This window comes from Nuphar pumila, chromosome 7, assembly GCF_984573655.1.
Source record: "Nuphar pumila chromosome 7, dmNupPumi1.hap1.1, whole genome shotgun sequence".
Classification (NCBI taxonomy): domain Eukaryota; kingdom Viridiplantae; phylum Streptophyta; class Magnoliopsida; order Nymphaeales; family Nymphaeaceae; genus Nuphar; species Nuphar pumila.
Window position 1 is genome coordinate 104,632,136 of NC_143255.1, and position 23,676 is coordinate 104,655,811.

Sequence of the window (23,676 nt, forward strand, 5' to 3'; positions counted from 1 at the left end):
CGTTTTTGCAAATATTTTATGTAGCAATTGACAAATATTTTCAATAATGAATGTCAAGTTTCGCAAATATTTTATGCAGACTTATTAATTCTGCATAAAATATTTGCGTTGATGTAATATGCATAATAAAATAATAGTGATAATGAGTAAATTTTGCAAATATTTTATATAAAATTATTAATTTTACATAAAATATTTGTGATGATGTGACATGCCACATAAAATATTTATGAAAGTTAACTTTTCACGTGCTTTTATTTGAGAAAACTAAAATAGTGCCATTATTGTGGTGACATAGGCTGGCGTCATCGTAGATTTAGGGACTAAATGTATCCTTCCTAATATCAGTATGGAGTTGACTATATCCTTTCTCATGAATGCATAGTGGATAATTCATGTGGTTGGCCTATTAAGAGGGTTGTCATATTTTGCTTTATGGATGAATAAAGGCATCAGAAATCATCATTAAAATATATTATTCTGCAAGCAAAGTAACCCAATTTGCAAATATTGCGGTTTTCTTTATTATGCAAGCTTAGGATTTTTCAACTTGTGCACAATTACATGGGCAGCATCAATGCCAACTAATTGGTGACAAACCAACAAAGATGGAAGAACTATACATGGGGCAACTTAATTATCTACAGAAAATATGCATCAGATGCTACATTCCACTGTAGAGAAACCAGTCCCTCACGCTTTACAAATCTATCATTCTTGTATTCATAAGACTAAAGTTTAGCTTTCTATATGCCTTCCAATAGTAAAGAAGGAAGTAGGTCCACTAGCAATGGTAGATATTTTCCCCCATTCACCGCCAGCTTACCCATAAACTACACATTCAGTTCACCCTTTCCATCACCTGAAATTCATAAAACTAACAAATTTTTTCAAGAAAAACAATCTATATATAGGTTCTTTAAACCAGTTTCAAAACCTTGAACAGGACAGTCTTACTATGGGTCAATGACAAAGTGCTTAAAATACAACAATGGTGGTACAACACATAAAAAGAAGCTCATCTTAATGTGGCTAAAATTTGGATGGTTACAAAATGATAAAGCAATAAAAGTTAACGAAAAGTTTTTCTGATCAATCTTAAAGTTCATATAGATTCCTAGATCAGCTTTTGTGCATATACCCTAAGGAGACATGCAGCAAAATCAACTGTATGCCTCCCTCAACCCAACTACCAAAACCCAATGCCCAATGCCCAATCTCTTGGATGAGCTTTATTCAAAAAAATTTACTGCCATGTTTCCATACCCTGCACGAGATTATAACTCACCTCGTCAGTGTGCAATTTCAAGCTGCAGCACTCTGCATATGATCATGGTCTTCAAGATTGAGTGCTTCCAGCAACTTTGGCCAACTCTCTGGGATACCACCTGGCAAATTGAACTCAAGCAATTTCCCTCTAGCACGATAAAATCCCTCCACAGGCTGGCTCTGCATATGGATAATCACCAATTTTGGAGCATTACTTCACAGAGTGATTACAAGTAACAACGCAGAGCACTTTCCGTTCCCAAAAATAGTGAGAAAGAAGATACCAATAGAAACTAAAAAGGAACCATTTGATCCCCTGCTAGTAATTCAGCAAGATGATAATGTCATCAGCATTTCAGAGATAATGAAATAAGAGACCATACACCTAAGACACCTGGGAGAAATTCAGAATTGCGGACTATGTTGATGATGTGAGGTAAGCGAACCACCAAGTAGCTGGTGAACTTCACAAACAGAATCATGAGAACAGTCGCATGACAGCAGAAATAGCAATATATGGACAGTAAAAGTTATGGCCTCTTTTAAACTCCAGAAGTACTAAATTCAGTCCGAGGGCATCAAGTTCTGACTTTATTGGTTCCAATACAGGTCTTGTTCTTCTTTCCAACAAAGCACTTTCATGATCTTGAACACCACAAATTGCCATAGTTCTACCAAAATCTTCACACAGAACTCAAAAAAGTGGGGGAATGGGAAAAACAAACAGATCAAAAGGTTAGATGAAATCCTGTACACTACCATGTCATTATAGATGCGGAGCCGTTCATTTACTACTTCTTCAGTATCATCTGAACGAGTGACGAGCTTTGATGCACAGTGTGGGGGTGGCAGAAGAGGAGCCATGCATATCCCTGGTCTGCCATTCTCACCCTCTATATTGATGGATGCCACGTTAAAGTTTCCTCCACATTGGCTGCAAATCCTTCTCCCGAGGCACTTCGCAACCAATACATCTTCTCTGAGCTTCAGGTTTATCACCAGGTCAATTTCAGTTACGCCATCCAAAATTTCCTGCAAGGGATTGAAAAATGGAAAAAATCAATGACAAGAGAACCGGACACCAGCTCATGCCAAGTGGTGCATACACTTACTCCACATTAATTCACTGATTTAAAAGTTAAATCATCAGTAGCTGCTTTAAGGCAAGTCAGCTATCACATTATGTACATTTTCAGAACATCAAAAGATGAAATCAAATCACACCTTATAGCTCAGGTGCTCAAAAAAAAATACCATTTTCTTCAGTATGCTGATTTAACTGTTTCAGCCAGCAAAAAATGACAATAATTTCAATAAAACTAACCTTGATCCATCTCTCCCATTTACCAAAAGGCTAAATGAGAAGAATTTGTCCAACACAATAGATATGTAACAAATAAGTTCAAGTGCCTTGTTATTCCAAAATTACATCCAGACCAGAACATAAAAATACACAGCCTTCATCAAGTCCTTGTTAGCTGGATTCTTCAATTTAGGGTGACAATCAGACCAGAGCATTAGAATAATAAAGGCACTCAGCCTTCATAAAGTCTTCGGTAGCTGGATTCTTCCGGTTAGGTTGACAATTCAATCCAATGTTGTAAGTATTGTACTGTATCGTATGATAAGATACGGTACCATACGTATCGTAACTATAAAAAATCAATACGATACACACTTACGAGTGTGTATCGTATCCGTATTGGGTGTATCATACAATATTGTCCTGGATCATATGATACACCTTCGGTGCACTTTAAAAAAGGCAGAATCATATTTTTTGTGTTTTAAAGACCTCTTGAGGGCAGACTTTCTCATTTGTTTAGAGGCCATTAGAGAGGTATTCACGTACCCTAAGAGTCGTGAAAGCAATTTGAGGGCTGATCCGTGCGCAAGAGAGAGTGATTTTGCGGTTTGCTCAAGAGTGTATTTTCATCATTTTTACACTCAAGGAAGTGGATTAAGGTAAAAAAAAAATATATTTTTTGCTTCTTATCGAGTTTTTTTTGGGAGAAAATTGCATCAGATGACCCGGCATGGCAATGGGGCACTCAAGTAGTGAGTGAAAACCAATTGAAAATCGAGTGCAACTATTGTCATCATATTTTTTTGGCTGGTATCTCTTGGTTGAAGCATCATTTAGCTGAGACACATCTCAATGTTGTGGCTTACATATCAAGGGATTTGCCGGATGTAGTGAAATGGTAATGCCAACAATTACTCACTGGTCTAAGAAAAGAGGGGGTATGTACAACCCTTAGAGGATGTGTATGACGAAGATGAGCTCCCTACTTCTGATCCTACAACCTTGCAGTGAAGGAGAAAGGTGTAGCTGGTGCTAGTAGTAGTAGTGTCGCGAGCACAAAAAGAAGAAGAAGAGAAAGAGAAAGAGGAGGAGGAGGGAGTTCTTCGAGAGAAAGTAGAGCTAGAGGCTTTATTAGGAGCTTTTTCCTCCTATGACTGCCCCTGGAGTGCAATCTGACATTTGTACTGCTATGACTCCTCAACATTTAGTTGAGCAGGCGAATGTCGCAGTTGGGAGATAGTTCTATGATGCCCGCATTTCTTTCAATGCGATGAATTCCTTTCATTTTCAGGTCATGGCATATGTCACAACCAGTATCAGGCCTAGATATAAAATACCTTCATCTCATGATTTGAGAAAAAAATTAGATACTAATGTGAATGAAGTGAAGGCATATTGTGATAAGATAAGGCAGTCATGGAGAGAAATTGGTTGTAACATCATGGCAGATAGGTGGACAGACAGAAAGTCAAGGACCTTGATAAATTTTCTTGTTTATTGCCCCCAAAGGAGGTATATTTTTTAAGTCAATTGATCTGTTTGATACGCCCAATACATCAAGTGTATTGCTTAGAGTATTTGATCAGGTTGTGGAATAGGTTCAACCTCAAAATATTGTTAAATTTATTATTGATAATGCAGCAAATAAAGAATTGGCAAAAAATTATAGGTCATTCTTTTAGATCTTGTGTGCTACCCATTGCATAGACCCCATGCTTGAGGACATCGACAGCATGAATGAGATAAAGTGCACAATTGATTGCTACCAAGAAATTACTTAATACAATCATACATGAATTTTGAGCCTAATGAAAAAGCACACTAATAGTACTCAGTTGATTCATAATGCAGTTACTAGATTTGCTACGAATTTTTTGACAATGCAAAGTCTAATAAAGAATAAAACTGCGATAAAAAAATGTTTTCATCAGATGAGTGGAATGCATATCCTCTTGCACAAAAAAGAAAGTCAAGAGAAATTGCAGATATTGTATTTAAAAGTAAATTTTGATATTCATGTGTGAAGTTGACAATCATTATACCTTTAGTGAAGGTATTTTGATTGGTTGACAGTGAAGACAGATCAGTTATGGATTATCTCTATGAGGCCATGGATAAGGCAAAAGAGGCTATTGGAGATAATTTAAATGGAAAGAAAGAATTGTAAATGTTTATATGGAACATCATTGATCATAGGTGGACTGAGCAACTTCATCAACCTCTTCATGTTGCAGCATATTATTTAAATCTTGCATTTAAATACTATCCTACGTTTAAAATGGATAGGAAAGTCAACAAGAGACTTTTGGATTGTATCGAAAGGTTGATCCCTGATTATGTCATTCAAGATGAAATTCATAAAGAAATGAAAATTTATGATAATGCATTGTATAATATGGAGAGACCTGCAGCAGTGCGAAACCATGCCACGATGCGTCCATGTACATTTTTTTGTCTATTTCAATTTTAATTTCATATTGTTATTTGGTTATGATGTTTTGTATGATTTTATTTGTTATTGTCTTATTGATTTCCCATTTTCTTGTTTTTTCAAACATGTGGTGGACCAGATTTGAAAGTGATGTTCCAAATTTAAGAGTTTTTGTCATTCGTATTCTTAGTCAAACGTGTAGTGCAAGTGGATGCGAGAGAAACTGAAGCATCTTTAAGCAAACTCATATAAAAAGAATAAATAGATTAGAGTCTAAAAGGCTCAATGACCTCGTCTAAGTTCGCTACAACTTACGATTTAGGCAAAGGTATATAAAATTATAAATTTTATTTATTATTTTCATGTATTTATTTAAAGTTTTTTTTATATCATACAAAACTCAACTAATTTAAATTTTTTATGTCATCTTTTTAGGAAATGAAAAAGTTATCATCAAGGAGGAAGAGCAATTTGATCTCATTAGTTTGAAACATTTTGATGCATGGGTTGAAGAAGAAGCAGGCATTTTGAATGAAGAGGACATTCAGTAGATCAGTGTTGAAGGAGTACAAGATGTAGATGATGAAGATCTCACATATACTGGAGACGATGCGGATGTCGAAGGTGGAGGAGAAGAAGATGATGATGATGATGATGATTGAGGTTATATTTTCAAAAAACTTGGTTATTTAACACTTAAGTGTTCATAAACTTTGTTATTTTGTTTTTATTTATGTAATATTAAAGTATTGAGTCTTGTGGCATGTTCTTAATTACAATATATTTAATATTTTGCATTGTTCTTGTGAGATAGTTGATGTTTGATGTCTTATGCAGATCATAGAGACAAATGCTTCAAATGTGATTTTATAGTTGTATTTTGTGCAATTCATCATTGTTTCATGCAAGGTTGTAAGTATTGTATCATTAGTCGTATATGTCAAGCTCAAAATAAGACACGTATCATATTGTATTGTAAAAAATAATAAATTTTCAATAAAAATTTTCTAAAAAATCCAAAAAACATGAAAAATAAAAAAATAGCAAAAAAATTTAAAAAATCAAGACACATGAAACAATGATGATTTGCACAAAATACAACTATAAAATAACATATGAAGCATTTATGTCTCTATGAGCTGCATAAGACATCATCAAACATCAACTCTCACAAGAACAATGCAAAATATTAAATATCTTGCAATTAAGAACATGCCACAAAACTCATACTTTCATATTACATAAATAAAAATATTATGGCAATAGTTGCACTCGATTTTCAATTAGTTTTCACACATTACTTGAGTGCCCCATTGTCATGCAGGAGTATTTAATGCCATCTTTGTTGGAGTGTGGAGCCTGATTTCTACCTTGCGATTTCTACCTTGATATAAATCCCTAATTTTCGCAGGTAGTTTTGTAATTTTTCTCATAATAAAGATTTTTTTTACCTTAATCCACTTCTTTGAGTGAAAAAATGGTGGAAATGCACTCTTACAAGAGCAAACCGCAAAAGTCCTCTCCCTTGTGCATGGATCAGCCCCTAAATCGCTCTCATGACTCTTAGGGTGCGTGAATACCCCTCTAATGGCCTCTATACAAATGAGGGAGTTGGCCCTCAAGGGGGCTTTAAAACTCCCCAAAAAATTTATGATTCAGCCCTTTTTAAAGTGAATCGAAGGTGTATCGTATGATACAGTACGATACAGGGTTTATCGTATGATACACACTCGATACGAGTGTGTATTATATCATGATTTTCCATAGTAACGATACTTACAACATTGGTTTCATGTGTTATGATTTTTTTTAGAATTTTTGCTATTTTTATTTTTCTTGATTTTTTTAAATTTTTGAAAAAAATTTATTAAAAATTATGATTTTTTACGATCCGATACACTAGTATACATATCTTTTTTTGGCCTCGACTAATAGAGTAACGATACGATACTTACAACCTTGATCCAATCCAAAGGCAAGGACCTATTGTTTGACAGAGGATTTTTAGCTTGATCAGATAGCTAGTGACACAAACAAAAGCATGTTCACCATCATGGAGGAGGATCATGCTGCACATAGGATATAATATAGAGCTGTTTTTGACATAATAATGTTGCATACATGCAGTCTCAGAAGACTACAAGTACTAGAAAGGAAGAAGAGGCCTAAACTAATTTGGTATCTAAAATCCAAAAAAACGCAATCCTAATAGAGGATAGAAACCAACACAACAGACAAGCAAACATATTTTCAGATAAAGGAAAGTTATTTCGAAGCCAAGAAAATCTAAAAATGTATATACCATAGTCACCTGTATCGTTAAAGGTAATTTCCCGACGAAGGTATTTATCGAAGAGATTTTCAAAAGTTGATAAATCTCGAGAATATCTCGAAAAAATATCAAGATTTTAAAAAATTGAAAAAAATATAAATAACAACAAAAAAGCTAAGAAAATAATAAGTTTTTCATTATTTTTCTTTCAAAAATATAAAGAAAGATGTTTTAAAGGTTTTAAAATAAATAAAAAATAAAAAATAGGAAATGCAAACTTAAAATAAATAAATAAAAGAATTTTTCTCAAAAAATATCGCAATATTATCGCGATGTTTTGTTTTTGGCAATATTTTGAAAATATCGCGATTTTTTCAAAATATCGATGATTTTGGTGGCAGTGGTATATATTACAGTACATACTACAAGATGAAAGATTAGATTTATGCATCGTGAGACAATCCTAATAAGTCAATATATCATATGCTGCATGTCCTAGGCAAAACAGTCTATTCAGAAGGCATTCTCATAGAAATTTAATGTTGATGAGCATCGAAGAACCTAGAGACAGGAGCATGAACGAGTAGACATAAAAGCCAGTCAGTTGTGCACATTTATAGGTGAACCTTAACTATTTATCCACTAGCATTTTTCCTATTTTTTTCCTCAACAGAGTATAATAAGCTAGGTTGTGCACCAAATCAGTACACTCAGAATCAAATGAAAGCAAAAGATGACACCATTACCAGCAGAAAATCCACTAGCAAACAATCTTTTCCATAATGACAAAGTCTCTTAAAAGTTGAAGAATATCAGAGAGGCATACATATCTACTAAGTGCTGGTCATCCACGAACATCAAGAGCTTATGTGAAAATAAATTATCTGAAAAATTACATGGTGAAAGAACACAACACAAGGTTGAAAGTGAAAAAACAACTGTAGGATCACATTCATGCAATCAAGATATTGCAAATAAATTATCTTGGTGGAGCCAAAGAGGAGATTAGTACATAGAACTTGGCATTAGAAACAGCAGGAGTTTTTTTATAGATGTTCATGCAAAGTTGGCAATATCAAGTCCTGGAAAAGATTCTCTTCATTTTTTTTATAAAATCATTATGTAACCAAGGAGCACCTAGAACATGAATAGTGAAGAGTGAAGTTGACAATGTTCTCAAGTTCTATAAGAAGCATTCTTTCTTTAAAAGTTGCAGATCTATCATAGCTACCAAGAACTAGCATGACATGTACCACACTACTGAAAAGAGTCTCATCATGAATTGTAAGTAAAAGGTTCTTATCCAATAGATGCTCACCGCCTGTTTTATTGTTCTTGGAAAGCCATCAAGGATGAATCCTGATTCACCCTTTGCTTGCCCATTTTCGAGACGTTTGGACAAAAGGCTTATAATAATTTCATCAGGAACCAGCTTTCCTTTATTGACAATTCCTTCTAGCTGCAAATGGGGAAATGTCGAGACAACAATCAGTACACAACTTCATCCACAAAATGACAAATCTTGTGTTGCTTAGAAAATCTTTTTCGTCCTACACAAAGATGCCAGGAGCGGAAAGGCTTATAATAATTTCATCAGGAACCAGCTTTCCTTTATTGGCAATTCCTTCTAGCTGCAAATGGGGAAATGTCCAGACAACAATCAGTACACAACTTCATCCACAAAATGACAAATCTTGTGTTGCTTAGAAAATCTTTTTCGTTCTACACAAAGATGCCAGGAGCGGTCAGAACCGGATTTTGAACATGAATAGTGTGAATTTTGCATCACATGAGCACGAAAAAAGGGATACCCACAAAAAACTTTCATCACCGTATCACATTTTTTTACAAAACCAACTCATCTAAGATCCACAAAAAGTATAACCATGTCAATCAAAGTTCAATTCTATTGGGTTACTCTATCCACATGTCGGTGGCCCCACCTCTTGAGTTCCCTTTTGTAGTGAATCAAATATAAGGCTTGAATTAAGACGGTCCAGTTTTTACCATGTTAAAGAAGTGGGCATTAAAGTCTTTACACCTTTATTCTTTACAAAAAAGAGTTAGAGAGAATGGTTCTTTGTATATGCTTTGTAAAATTGTAAGGTGCGAGAGAGAGAGAGAGAGAGGGCTTCTTGGACCATCAAGAGAGCAAGAAAAGGGCATTTCCTATGCAAGGGTCAATGCTCAAGCTTCAGAACTTGAGAATAGGATTGTAAACTAATTTTCACATATTGGATTCTTTCGACAGCCCAGCCCCGTAATTCCTTATTCTTCTTTTGGAGAGGGGTTTTCAAGTAAGTCTGTGTTTTCCCCGTCTTGCTTTCTCTTGTGGTTTTCTACGTTCTATTGCATTCTTCAGACGTATGTTTGCGATTGTTGAATTGGTTGCACAAGATTTGGTGCTTTTGCAGTTTATGTGCTTGCACCCATAAAGTCTTTGTTAAATTTCCTAAAAGACTCACGCTGAAGCGAAGCTTTCTGCATCTCTTGATTTCTTCCCCACAAATTCTTCTCAATCTAAACCTCAATTAGAACTCCCACTCACCTCAATTCTAATGAAAGGAAAAACAAAAAACGAAACAACATCTTTCCTTGATACACAAGAAATGGGTATCAAGGAAACCCCATCAAATTGGAACGGAAGGGGGGAGGCGGTACCTGATGAGCAAGGGGCCCGTCCTGCGCGAGCTCGTCGCGGACGAGATCTCCGGTGGCGATGTGGGGGACGCCGAGGAGGTGGGAGAGGCGGCTGGCGTAGGTGCCCTTGCCGACGCCGGGGCAGCCGAGGAACACCCACTGGACGTTCCGGTGCTGCTGCTGCTGCTGCTGCTGCCGCTGCCTCGGTGGCTCTCCTTGGGGGTTCAGGGGAATCGCCGCCGCTCGGACATCTCCCTCCGACAACACGGCGGAGAACCCGCGGGCTGAAGCGGTTCCGGCGGCGGAGAGCGGCCTTAGCACCCGGCGGAGGGCCGCCATCGCAGCCTCAGCGAGCGAACGTGCGAGAGAGAGGGAGCCTTAATTAACGCTAAATTTGATATAAAAAGGAAAAGAATTGGTTGCTTGTGTTTGTTTTGATTGTAGGGAGGAGAGGAGATGATCTTTGGATGAAAAAGGGGAGGTTGAGAGATGATGTGTTAAATCGAAAGAAGAATTTCACGCAAAAATGGGAAAAAAAATACGGAAATAGGAGGGATCCTTCTGCTGCTTCTCTTTCTCTCACCTTTTTCTTTTTGTGCTTTTTTTCTCAGTTTGATGGGTGAAATGATTGGTTGACTTATGAACTCCACAATAATGCCCATCGAAAAAAAAATCCCAAAAGAATTGTTCAATCCTCGTCGTCGTTGCCACTCTACAGCTCTTAATAACGTCGGCCGCACTCGTAAGTATCCGTGATTTTATTAAGATATTTTGAAGTCTAATATAATATCGAAAAAGCGAGATAAAACATAATTTTTAAATATTTTTCATATTGTTTCTACCTTTTCTCCAAAACTTCACATTATATGCACTTCAAAATCGGATTTGGCTCCAAACCCACGCGGGTCTTACGAAGATAGAGCGAATCCAGGGTCTCTTAGTTGGCCACTTATATGCCCACAACTAATCACATTCCATGAGCCTCACCCTAGCATATTGCATGAAATTATTGAAAAACTTGGTAGGTCATGATACTAAAAATAATATAAATTTTATAAAATTCAAATACTATAAAAAATATTATGGTAGTATATTCACATATGTTGCAATTAAGTGTAAAATTTTATTATTTTATTTTATAAGAAATAATTATACTTTTTTATTTTAATTTATTTAAAATAATTATAATAATAAAAAAGTTATACATTTTTATACATGATCATCATAAACATGTCAATTTAAATATGCAAATGAAACCTCCATGACCAAATCAATATTTTTAACTAATATACAACACCAACAACAACTACGCCTTCATCCCAAAACAATTGGGGTCGGCGATATGAACCAACAAAGAAAATCATTCTGGGTCTTCCACATGAATCATTCTCCTCCGATCATTTTTATCCAATGCCATGTCCTCGGTGAGGTTCAAAGCATTCATATCCTTTCCTATCATCTCCATCCAAGTCTTCCTATGCCTACCCGACCTCTTTTAACTAATATATTTTTCTATTTCTCCATCCTTCTAACTGGAACATCATCAGGCCTTCGCCGAATATGTCCAAACCACCGTAAATGATTCTCTCTCATCTTATTTTCAATGGGTGCAACGCCTACCTTCTTACGTATCTACTCGTTCTGAATCTTATCTTTTATTGTATTTTCACACATCCATCTAAGCATACGCATCTCAGCTACACTCATTTTTTGAATATGATGTCTCTTGGCAGCCCAACATTCCGTACCATATAGTAAAGTGGGCCTAATAGTCATCCTATAAAACTTTTCCTTCAACCGCAATGGCATTCTACGATCGCACAACACTCCAGTTGCACTTTTCCATTTCATCCACCCAACCTTTATCCTATGATTTACATTTCCATCAATTTCTCCATACTTTTGAATGATAGATCCCAAATATTTGAAACAATCATCCACCGATATTTCTTGCTCACCAAGCTTCACTACACTCCCATCACTACTTCGTTGCTTACTAAACCGACATTCCATATATTTTGTCTTACTCTTACTCAACTTAAAACCTCTTGCTTCCAATGTCTGTCTCCATAATTCCAACTTAGCATTAACCCCAGCTTTAGACTCATCAATCAAAACAATATCATCAGCAAACAACATACACCACGGCAAATTTTCTTGAATTGATCTCGTAAGTTCATCCATCACTATAGAAAATAGGAAAGGGCTTAAAGCAGATCCTTGATGTAACCCAACCGTTATAGGAAAATTGGTTGTCACCCCTCCACAAGTGCGGACATTGGTTACTACTCCTTTATACATATCTTTAATTATACTAATGTACTTGAGAGAAACACATTTCTTCATCATTGTCCACCAGAGAACGTCCCTAGATACTCTATCATATGCCTTCTCTAAATCAATAAAAACCATATGCAAATCTTTGTTCCTCTCTATATTTCTCTCAATAAGTTGTCTAAGAAGATGTATAGCTTCCATAGTTGATCTTCCAGGCATAAAACCAAATTGATTCTTCAATATCATGACAACCTTCCTCAACCTAGATTCAATCACCCTCTCCCAAAGTTTCATAGTATGACTCATGAGTTTTATACCACGATAGTTTATGCAATCTTGTATATCACCCTTATTCTTATCTAGAGGCATCAAAGTACTCTTCCTCCACTCATTAGGCATCTTATTTGTTCGCCAAATCTTGTTAAAAAGATTTGTCAACCATTCTAAACATTTCTCTCCCAAGCATTTTCAAGCCTCGATAGGTATACCATCTGGGCCAACTGCCCTTCTTGATTTCATTTTCTTCAAAGCCTCTGCAATTTCTTTCTTTTGAATCTTGCACATGAAGTCATGATTCATCTCATGAAAAGGAATTGACAAGTCTCCAAGATCCTGAGCATGACTTCCATTAAATAGTTTATCAAAATAATCTTTTCATCTCTCCTTAATCTCCTCATCTTTGACTAAAACCCTTTGTGTTTCATCTTTGATACATCTAATCATACTCAAATCCATCGATTTCCTATCTCTCATCTTTGCAAGCCTATAAATATCATTTTCGCCCTCTTTGGTATCCAACTTGTCATAAACCTTCTTATATACCTTATCACTCGCGTTTCAAACTACTTTTTTAGCTTCCTTCTTTGCTATCATATACTTCTCCAGATTCTCATTATCATGACTCTTACTTAGATTTTTATAACACTCTCTTTTAACCTTAATAGCTAATTTGACATCCTCGTTCCACCATGATGTATCTTTACCTAGCGGTGCACCGCCTTTAAACTCACCCAATACCTCCGTAGCCACCTTTCTCATGCCACCCGCTATCTTATTCCACATTGAGTTTGAATCCTCCTCGAGACACCAATCAGCTTCCTTAACTACCTGCTCTACAAACATTCTTTGTTTAGCTCCTTTCAGTGCCCACCATTTAATTCTAAGATATATCCTATGTCTATCCTTTTGCGGCATTGTCTAATTCTAAGATCTAAAATTAAGACTCTATGTTGTGTAGCTACACTTTCTCCCGGTATAACCTTACAATCGATGCAACAACCCCTATCTCTCTTTCTAAGTAGGAAAAAATCTATCTGACTCGTATTAACCCCACTTTTAAATGTTACTAGGTGAGACTCCCTCTTCCTAAACCAAGTGTTTGCTAAGATCATATCATAGGACAAACCAAAATCTAAAATCCTTTCTCCACTTTCGTTTCTTTCTCCTATTCCATAGCCTCCATGGATACTCTCAAATCCATCCCTACTAATGCCTACATGTCCATTAAGGTCACCGCCGATGAAAAGCTTTTCACCATAAGATATCCCTTGTACTACTCCATCTAAATCTTCCCAAAATTGATGCTTAATGGAATCATCTAAACCTCGCTTAATTGAATCATTTAAACCTACTTGTGGTGCATAAACACTAATAATATTAATAATATTCATACCTAATACTAATTTAATAAGTAAAATCCTATCACCCTTCCTACGGACTTCAACTACATTATCTATAAACTCATGACTCATAACAATCCCTACTCCATTCCTATTTATATTTATTCATGTATACCAAATCTTATATCCTCGAGGTTCTATCACTTTTGCCTTCTCACCTATCCATTTGGTCTCTTGTAGACATAAAATATCAATCTTTCTCCTACACATAACATCTACTAGCTCTATCAACTTACCAGTTAAAGACCCTATGTTCCAAGTGGCTAACCTAATTTTATGGTTTTGGACTAACTTCTTTACCCCCACCCGTCCAACAAAGTGAGGGAACCCTTGCCTATTTGACACCACACCCGGGCGCCGGTGTGATAGTTTTAATTAATATATAAGATCATAAATAATCAATTAAAATATTTGAGCATATCTAGATAAATCAAATTATAAATAATTTATACTTATAATTAGCAATAAATATGCAATTATAATCAACCGTCATAGATATAATTTTATTTAATATAAAAAATAAGATTAAGTTTATTTAAATAAGCAATTGAATCTACCAAAATAAAACAAAAATGGTTTGATTATCATGCAATTTAGGACATGAAAGAAAAGGAATTTGTTTTTTGCTTAAAAAGACAAAATTTAGATAATTGAATAAATTTTTTAACTCGTCAAAAATCACTGAATATATTCTGATAGGTCAAAGTTACTAAATCCATGTTTATTTAAAAAAAGAAAGAAAAAATAAGGCACAAGGCTAGATCAACTTACTTTAACTTGAACCACCGTTAAAAGATAATTGGGCTCAAGCTTTTGTATCCATCTTGGCTTTAGGAGTATACCGAATGGGGCGGACCTGGGCTTGTCACTTACATGACACAAGGCTACTTAGAAGGATTTCTCCATTACTCGTCCCTATAATGAGACCCACTATTTATAGAGTATGGGAGACTCCAGTCTCCCATTAAGAAAATGAGTCTTAATTGATGACAACCTCTAATGACATTTTCTTAATTGATATGGTCATCCTTCGTTAGGTAATATTTTTAACTAAAATAAGACTTTAAAAGTTATCGAGATTTTAGAGATAACAAAAATAAAATATAACAAACACAATAATTACAAAAAATCTCAAAAAATGATTTACAAAAAAACTTGTTTGACAAATTTCAATTTTTACTCTATATGCATATTTACTAGTATACTAACTGGGAGCATATTTAAAGATATACTAGAGGTCTAACCTTAATATAATGCACACACGCTAATTGCCTTTATGAGTATTAGAAAAACTTTGTTCACCAAGTAAATAGATATATGGTACCAATCTAAGACACACTGATTGTTTAAAACCAAAGTTCGCATAGCCAATCATATCTCAAAGGCTAAGGAAGAGTGTGGTTATCAACCATTGTCTTTTAGTGAGCCTACCTGCCTCCATGCATATCAAATTGTCGAACTTGCAAAGAGACAAAATCAAGTTTACTATAAGCATGTGTGTTGCATGCTCCATGGTATCTATTAGGTCCCCAGGGATTTTCCTATATTGGTGTCATGAGTAGCTCTATCTCTTAAAAGTCTCATATTCAAGAGACAATACTGCAAAAAAGAAATAAGATACGCTACATTATCACAACTCACAAACCTAATTTGTAAGACATCAAAGGCAGTGTATCCAAAGTTTTGAGGCTAATGTTTTTTCTCGTATCTAAATCGGCACAATTTATTTAAGTTTTTAAATGTGCTCATCCTGCAACCAAAATTAGTAAAATCAAGATAAGATCTTAAATAAGTCATAGTTGCATGTAATACCAGAACAACAATTTATGAACATAATCATGTCATATTTAAATATCCATGGATTTTATCACAAGTTATGCAAGGCCATTTAAAATATCCAACATCAATTGGTTGGGGCACATAGGAGATCATTTAAGAGATTTCGGTCCCAAAGTTCATGTGAAATAATGACTAGTTAACATCCCTAGGTATATGTCACTTCAAACTTTTTATGTTAGTCTTATTAATCACCCCTTGACCTTAAAGGCTTGACAGTCATGAATGAGCGAGCATAGAGCCTTTTAATAAAGGCTTAAAATGTCTTTAAAAATGTAACTATTTTTAAGTGTTTTGGCAACTTCTATCAATTGAATGATGCTAACATTCCCAAAATAATTTTTTTATGAGAAAAGCTTTATTTGGTTAATTTGACTCTATGGTTAGGAATTATTAGGCATATGTCTAGACTTTTCAATGACTATAAATATGCAAGTTTTTGACATTGGATTGAAGGGATACTTCTCAGAATATAGATTGTTCTGCAGAAAATATGCGAATATGTGATTTTTTTTTTAATATGTAATTTTTTTTCAAAACATGTGAATTTTCTTCTATATGTGTTATTTTATTATTATATATATGATTTTTCTTTCAAATATATGAATTTCTTCTCAAATATGTGAATTGCTCTTAAATATATGATTTTGACTCAATTTTTCTCTCAAATATGTGAATTTTCTCATAAATGTGCAAATTTTCTCCCAAATATTTAAAAAAAATCATATTTAAAAAAATCACATATTTAGGAGAAAATCATATATTTGAGAGAAAATTCATATATTTGAAAAGAAATTTGCATATTTTGGACAAAAATCGCATATTTGAGAGAAAAATCTCATATTTAGAAAAAAATCATATAATCACATATATGAGAAAATTCACATGTTTAGGATGAAATTCGCATGTTCAGAAGGAAATTTGCATGTTTGCATATTCACATATTTTTTATAGAATAGTCTCTATTCTCAAATCTGTATCTCTTTGATTCGACGTCGAAAACCTATGTTTTTATAGTCATCAAAAAGTTGAAATACATAACTATAACTTTTTTTTTGAAGTAGAACTGAAAATTCATTCAGGGTTCCTATATCTGAGTTCCAAAACTGAAACTGAAACTGAAACATGCTTTGCAAAATAGAATAACCGAACAGTCTATCTTCTAGATAACATTTCTTCCCAACTACTCATCAGATCAAGGTAATTTTAATGATGTTGGAAAGCTAATGCCTCAATTTGTCTCTATTTTTTTTTTTACTTTTCAAATTTCTAGCACTAGTGACTAAAAATAGCACAGAATAATCAAGAGAGGCGCAACTCTGTTTGTCCATCTCTTATTTTACGAACACTATTGGGGTTGTATCTCAACATTCATTAATTTTTTTTTAATGAATCGAGTGTCGTTAGAAATATATTTATGTCTATTTTTTTTTTAAATCATTTATTTTTTAGGTCAAAAATCAGTATAAATGTTTGTCATGAAACTTGGAGGCAATACTTGGGTACATATTTGAGAGAAAATTTGTATATATGGAGGGAAATTACTTGTGTGAAGGGTAAAATGGTTATTTTAAAACCAAACATTTGTGATTTTGGATATCAAAAAGATTTTACAAAATTATAGGGTTTTTCAAAAAAAAGCATCATTTTGTCATACATTAAGATCATTTTTCATTTTTTAAGCCCTTAAAAATCTTTCTTATAGTGGAAAACCAAACAATCAAAGACATCTTTAACTAAATAAAACCATAAAACATATAATTATGCAAAAAAAAAAGTGACTTTCAATGGAGAGTGCAGTACCGTTGAGTGTCACGAGTGACATACGTGTGTATGTGTTGTTGGAGGACAAAATGGTTGAGTACCTTTGCAAGATACGTGATCCCAAACCAAAAATGGATCTTAGCCTCTTAACATTAACATATGATGTCAGAATATCTATGCTGATTCTAGATGTTTAATTGATGTATATGGATGGCTAGGGTTAGTCAACGTGGGTTAACCCTAATCATTAGTTCTACAGCTACATTGGTTTTTTGGATCGATCCATCATATCTCAATCCAAAGACTGCTGGCATTAGGGATGTAAATGGTTCAAATTCAGGTTGCTGACTAATCAGATATTGGCTAAATAGATTTGGATTCTGATTCAGATTCAAATTCTAATAGCGAAAAGCTCATACCAAGTCCAATTTTTTCAAATTTGGATATCCATCAAATCCAAAAATCCATCGGATTCTGTAGCAAAAAGTCAAAACCATATCTGCATCTTATTATAATTGGATATGGATTTGGCCTTCCAAATCTGACTAAACAGAGTCAAATTTGATCCTTTACACCCTTAGTTGACATGCATGTCATTTTTCTTGCTTGAGTTTTGGTGCCTTTGGGCTTCTTTATGCTTTGGTTTGTAAGACACGAAAATGGCATAGCTCTGCCCACAAAGGGCTCCGGATATATATGGTTATGTGGAATGCCTTAAGACATTCAAGTTAAAGGATGTTACAAGTTTGATACTCGAGGTGTGCATCCCTTTGCCTTATGGACAAAGCAGCAGGCTTCTTGGTGATCAAGGGCGGAGGGGTTGAAGGGTTTAACTTCTTTTGAAGTGGGTCATATGGTAGAGAATCAAACTCTCCCAAACCCCACCACTTGTTTTCACTCGATAAATAAATTTAAAAAACGGCAGAGCTCAATTTTTCAGCAAACATTACTCTAAGTTTGAGCTTCTGTCTCCTGTAGTTGGTAGGGCGCAAGACTGGTGAAGCTCCATTTTTTTCAGTGGCTATCCATCGAGGCAGAGATCATTAGTTGTTTGTTTGTTTTGCTTTTGTGCCCTTCTAATAACCTTAAGTGTCATGCAAAAATTTTGTTTAAAAAAATCCAAAAATGGACCAAAATAACCCTGGGTGCGTTGACTGCACCCAGGGTCGGGTTGATCGCACCGGGTGTCGCACCCGCGTCGCATCGACATGGTTGCGGTACTTGTCTGGCCAGATCCCTGTGACATAGGTTATAATTAGGGATGGCAGCGGACAGGGGCGGGGGACAAGGTCTCTACCCCAGCCCCGTTTCAAAATCTGAACCTTCATCCCCGCCTCCATCCCCGCACGGGGATGGATTTTAACCTCCACCCCCGCCTCCATCCCCGTTTCATGTCCTCCATCCCCGATCCAAATGGGGGAGAGGCGGGGCGGGGCCCCGTTTCCCCTTAGTCTATAGTCATCCCTTAAAGGATTGGGGACGGGATGGGACGGGACAGGGTGGGGCGAGGCTAGGCAGGGATTGGGATTGGGATGGGGACGGGGCGAGGCGGGGAAAAGCGTAAGTCCATCCCCGCCTCCACCCCCGCACGGGGATAGATTTTAACCTTCATCCCCGCCTCCATCCTCGTTTCATGCCCTTCATCCCCGGTCCAAACGGGGCGAGGCAGGGCGAAGCCCCATTGTCCCCCGATCCACTGCCATCCCTAGTTATAATCAAAGAATTTTTCATTTTTCAAAAAAAAACATTTCTTGAAACATACAATATTTTATTTTTAGAATCAAAACACCTATAACCTTTTTTGTTATCTACATATCCAAAAAAGACACATGGAATAACCTGTGGATAAAGCTTTTCATTTTTGTTGGTTAAGACAAAAGACTTGCATCCAAAGACTCTTAAATTGGAATAATGAAGAGTAAGTTTGAAAAGTTTTTCAATAGGAGATATATTCTGTAATGATGAAAATAACATTTTATTTATAAGATACAAAGCAGTTAAAGTGGCTTCAACCCAAAAAACTTTAGGTACATAACTTGCAATAAGTAATGTTCTCGTGGTTTCAACGATATGACTATGTTTTCTTTCAGACAAACCATTTTGTTATGGTATATGTGAGCAAGATCTATGATGCGTAATGTCATGCAAATTAAGATAATCTTTAAACTCTTTTGACAAAAAATCTCTTCGTGAATCAATGTGAACGATAGAAATGTCATTTTTTAAACCTATTTTTAACTAAGTTATGAAAAAATTAGAAATGCAAAAAGGCTTTGGACTTATGTCTAATTCATCATCACTTTTGGACATATGTTTCTTCAACCTTTTTTCCTCCGTACTTAACTCTTCAATTGTATCAACAATAGAAAAACTTTCCTCTATATGAAAGCCGACCTGGTGGCTTCAAATTCGGATCGCAATCCATTAATAAATTGGTAAAAATGCTCGCATCTATTTGCTTCTACCGAAGCTTAACATCCAAAAGGTAATGCCCTTTGATTCAAGAAGAGTCAATTTTTTCCAAAGTTCAGATAAAGCATTATAGTATTCTCTAATGTTTATATCCCCTTAAGTCATGGTTCTAACCTTAATCTTGTAAATTGAACATGTGCAATATCTTTAAGAGAATACATATTTTTGAAGTAGTCTTGCACATCATTGGCATGCTTAAATTTCGCTAGGCTAGAACATTTCTTAATGTCTATGCTATTGATAAGTGAAGACATTTTTTGTGTCTTCATTTTTTCTCATAATTAGTCATGGCCTTGATCCTCTCATCATCTTGAAGGGGAACATCCTTCCCGTTCTCTATTTTGGTGAGGAGTAGCCCTTGCCCCCCAAATATGGTGTTTAATTATTGAAGACCACAATACATAGTTAGTGTCATTTAGTTTGATGGGAACAATGGTGATACTCGCATTGTCCTCCATGATTATAAAGAAAATAAAGGGGAGAGAGAGAGAGAGAGGTTGATGTAGAGAACGAGCACATTCACTTGAGCCACCACGAGCACCATAATACGAGCACTTGAACAAGGAAGTAGCTAACTTCAAAGATTGAGAGCACTATGGCTCTGATACCATGTAAAGAAAGAGGAGCCTTTAAACAAGAACAAATATCCACCAAAGAAGCCAAAATTGGCAAGCACAAAGAGCCACTATGGGCACACTCACAAAGGCCATTAAGTGCACACACCAAAGAAGACTCACAATATAAAAATAATATTTTATTAATTCACAAAGTATACAAAATGCATACTTAAACAATCGGGGAGATCCCCTATATATACATAAAGAGAGGGAAGATAGAGAGTAATGAGAGACAAGAGAGAGAAGGATTCTAGTTGTTGGACTAGGTCTAACGGCTAGATTAACTAGCCGGCTAGAACCGCTAGCGGTTAGACCAGCTCTAACAGCTAGTCTAGTCAACATGAGTTGACTAAAATAAAATAAAGAAAAAAAATATTTACAACAAATAAAAAATAATATATATATACATGTATATATGAATATATATACATACATATATATGTATACATAACCATATATATAATATAATATATATACACAAGGTGTACATATTTTAAGTGTGTGTGTATATGTGTAAGTATATGTGTAACCATCTTCAAGCTCGTTCATCTATATGATTGGCATAGAGATGATGGCAGGTAAGCATAATAATTTTAAAAGATGAGTCAATAAGTGCTCCAGTTCTTACTAATTATGGCAGCTATCCTTATCTATGTTCAACACCAATCAACATCAGTAAGGTATAGCCATTTATGAGCAAACTCCAGGAACTGCTATTGCTTTCCCACTTTCAGAATTTCTGTAGGCTCTAGAAAGGAAGAAAAACTCAATATCGGATTGTCCATTCAGCTTAAAACTGGAGAATATGTTGTCAAAGTTTGGGGAGCATGATGCAGTCTGCATACTCCTTCCTCATTCCAGATTAGCCTATGTGCACCATATCTAGAACAAAGACGCAAATCCAAAGGGCATAGCTAGTCATAATTACCAAAAGACTCCATTCACATGCATTGATATATGATACATAAGCTCAAAAACAAGTCAAGAGATCGAAGTTGCTTGTGCGAGAAAGGATTATATGCCAGATCCCGGCTACAATTTCCTGTCGCATTATTGAAGTTCAAGGATTATTTATGCATCCCAAAGATCTCATCATATATGTTAAGATAAGTTGACCAATTAGAGTTTATCCTTGCTTAAGGTGGTTTATTGTATTTTATAATAAATAATGGACCTAAGTGTAATTTTTTCTTTTAAGGCTAATCACTACTTAAATAGTTGATTAGACCTAATTGCTGAATAAGAACTCTTCCTCTCTCTTGTTTTCCCTCTCTCTCCCTCTCTCTCTCACTTTCCTCTACTGCACAGACATACCATTCTACATGGTATCAGAGCAGAAGCTCCTGGAAACGTGACCTCTGGATCTTCTTCAAATCCTGCATGAAGAAAATCGTGTGATTGTGGATCGGGAGATCACGTGTAGAAGGATCGGGTAAGGTATGTGTGAATCTGAAGATTGCGTGAAGGGAGATCACACGCTGACGATCGGGTAAGGTTTATTTGATTGGTTTTGTTTTGGTACAGATCTGTAGTCTGACAAACGTCATAACTCAACAGATCTACAAATCGTGGCAAAGCAATGGACCTTTAGTCGACCTGATCTGGTGAGTGTAGATATGCACACTGCGCTGATGTCGTGGACTGGGCGACAGGGATTAACTATGTTCATGTTTGGTGAGGATGGTCTGACAGCGTGAAGCAGACGTTGTTTTGCTGTTGATCTGTGTAAGGAAAATCATCGTCGTCCATTGAAGCAGACTTTGTTTTCGTTGTTGATCTGTGTAAGATCTGACACAGATCTGAAGGTTGAACCTGCGTTTTGGGGAACACAGATCAGTTTTTTTTTTGTTTTCAAATCTGACACAAATCTGGGTGTCGTGGTAAAGAAAAATCATCCTCATCCATCTGTGTATTGTGCAGCTGCAATTTTTTTTGAGTTATGAGTAACTTTTGGTTTAAATATTATGGGTGAAGCTTCCAAATCTGATTACAAGAATGAGGCTATTGGGGAATACAAGGCCTTTGTCAATCCTTTCTCATATGGTTCTTTCGTTAAATTGAATGAAACAAACTATACAAGGTGGTCCAGGATGTTTATGATGTCGGTGTCTGGACATCGTAGAAAGCACATTTTATTGGAATCCGAGCCAAATGATAAAAGTGAAAAATATACTACTTGGGAAGAAGATAATGACATTGTTCTGTCATGGATCATGAATAGTATTGAACCACATATTGCAGATGGCCTAATTTATTATAATACAACTAAACAAATGTGGGATAATCTTCGAGATACATATTCTCAAGAGACGAATGCGAGTCGTATTCTCCAAGTTGAACAGGAGATATATAATTTATAGCAGGGTGATCAGACATTGTCCCAGTATTATATATCCGTGCAACTATGCTCCCAGGATACAACTGAGCTTTTGCTTTTGCTTTTGCTTTTGCTTTTGCTTGCAGTCTAGATTCATACATATACTTGAACCCAGGATCTATATCCAATTTTAGCTTGAATTATTATATCATAGTCAAGAGGTTGTTCAAGGTGGTTCATGTCGAGGTTATCGGTCTCACCTAGTGTAGAGCGTGGATCATTTTTTTGCGAGAAAGCAAAAGCTCAGTTGTATCCTGGGAGCATAGTTGCACGGGTATCCATTGCATTAAGAATTTCATCTTAAGTGGGGCAACTATCATTTGAAAGATAGTGTGTGTACATGCATGCCTCTAAGCATACCCGGTTCAAGCTCAGTTGCCTTACCCACTAAGTTAAAGCATAAGCTCCAATAATTTGCATGTGATAGTCCCACATATAGATATGGTGATTGTGAAGGTTGAAAACTAGGGGTTGCCTAAGTTGTTCAAATTTGATGGTACAAATTTCAAACAATGGCAACACAAAGTGCTTATATTTCTCACTATTGTAAATGTGGTGTACTTATTAATGAAAGAATATTCAGAAGAATTGGAGGATGAGATAATTGTTGAAAATAGAAAGAGGTGAAAGTGGATGAAGGATGACTTTGTGTGTAATAGACACATACTAAATGCACTATTTGATACCTTGTTTGACCTTTACTCAAAATTCACTACTACAAAGAAGTTGTGGTAAG

The 23,676-nt window shown here is 35.6% G+C and overlaps 1 protein-coding gene across 3 annotated transcripts; it reads right to left on the bottom strand.

Moving 5' to 3' along the window:
* Window positions 1-492: 492 nt before the first annotated feature.
* LOC149832742 (putative adenylate kinase 6, chloroplastic) lies at window positions 493-10,515 on the bottom strand. Of its 3 annotated transcripts, none has more exons than XM_090014685.1 (5): window positions 9,940-10,515; window positions 8,597-8,737; window positions 2,029-2,301; window positions 1,289-1,449; window positions 493-862 (listed from the first exon to the last, which is right to left on the bottom strand). In XM_090014685.1, exons 1-4 carry the CDS (start codon window positions 10,255-10,257, stop codon window positions 1,306-1,308), a joined length of 876 nt encoding a protein of 291 aa, XP_089870811.1. In that variant the 5' UTR covers window positions 10,258-10,515; the 3' UTR covers window positions 493-862; window positions 1,289-1,305. The 3 variants fall into 3 exon arrangements, with proteins under 3 accessions (XP_089870811.1, XP_089870812.1, XP_089870810.1); XM_090014686.1 differs by having other exon boundaries at window positions 493-877; XM_090014684.1 differs by lacking the exons at window positions 493-862; window positions 1,289-1,449 and having other exon boundaries at window positions 1,789-2,301.
* Between the last annotated feature and the right edge of the window lie 13,161 nt (window positions 10,516-23,676).

Excerpts from the sequence above, each read along its gene's own strand:
- LOC149832742 (XM_090014684.1), bottom strand. The coding sequence starts at position 10,257 with ATGGCGGCCCTCCGCCGGGTGCTAAGGCCGCTCTCCGCCGCCGGAACC. Across the intron at positions 8,738-9,939 it reads ACGGGCCCCTTGCTCATCAG|CTAGAAGGAATTGTCAATAA; the intron begins GTACCGCCTCCC and ends CCCCATTTGCAG. Across the intron at positions 2,302-8,596 it reads CAAGAACAATAAAACAGGCG|GAAATTTTGGATGGCGTAAC; the intron begins GTGAGCATCTAT and ends AATCCCTTGCAG.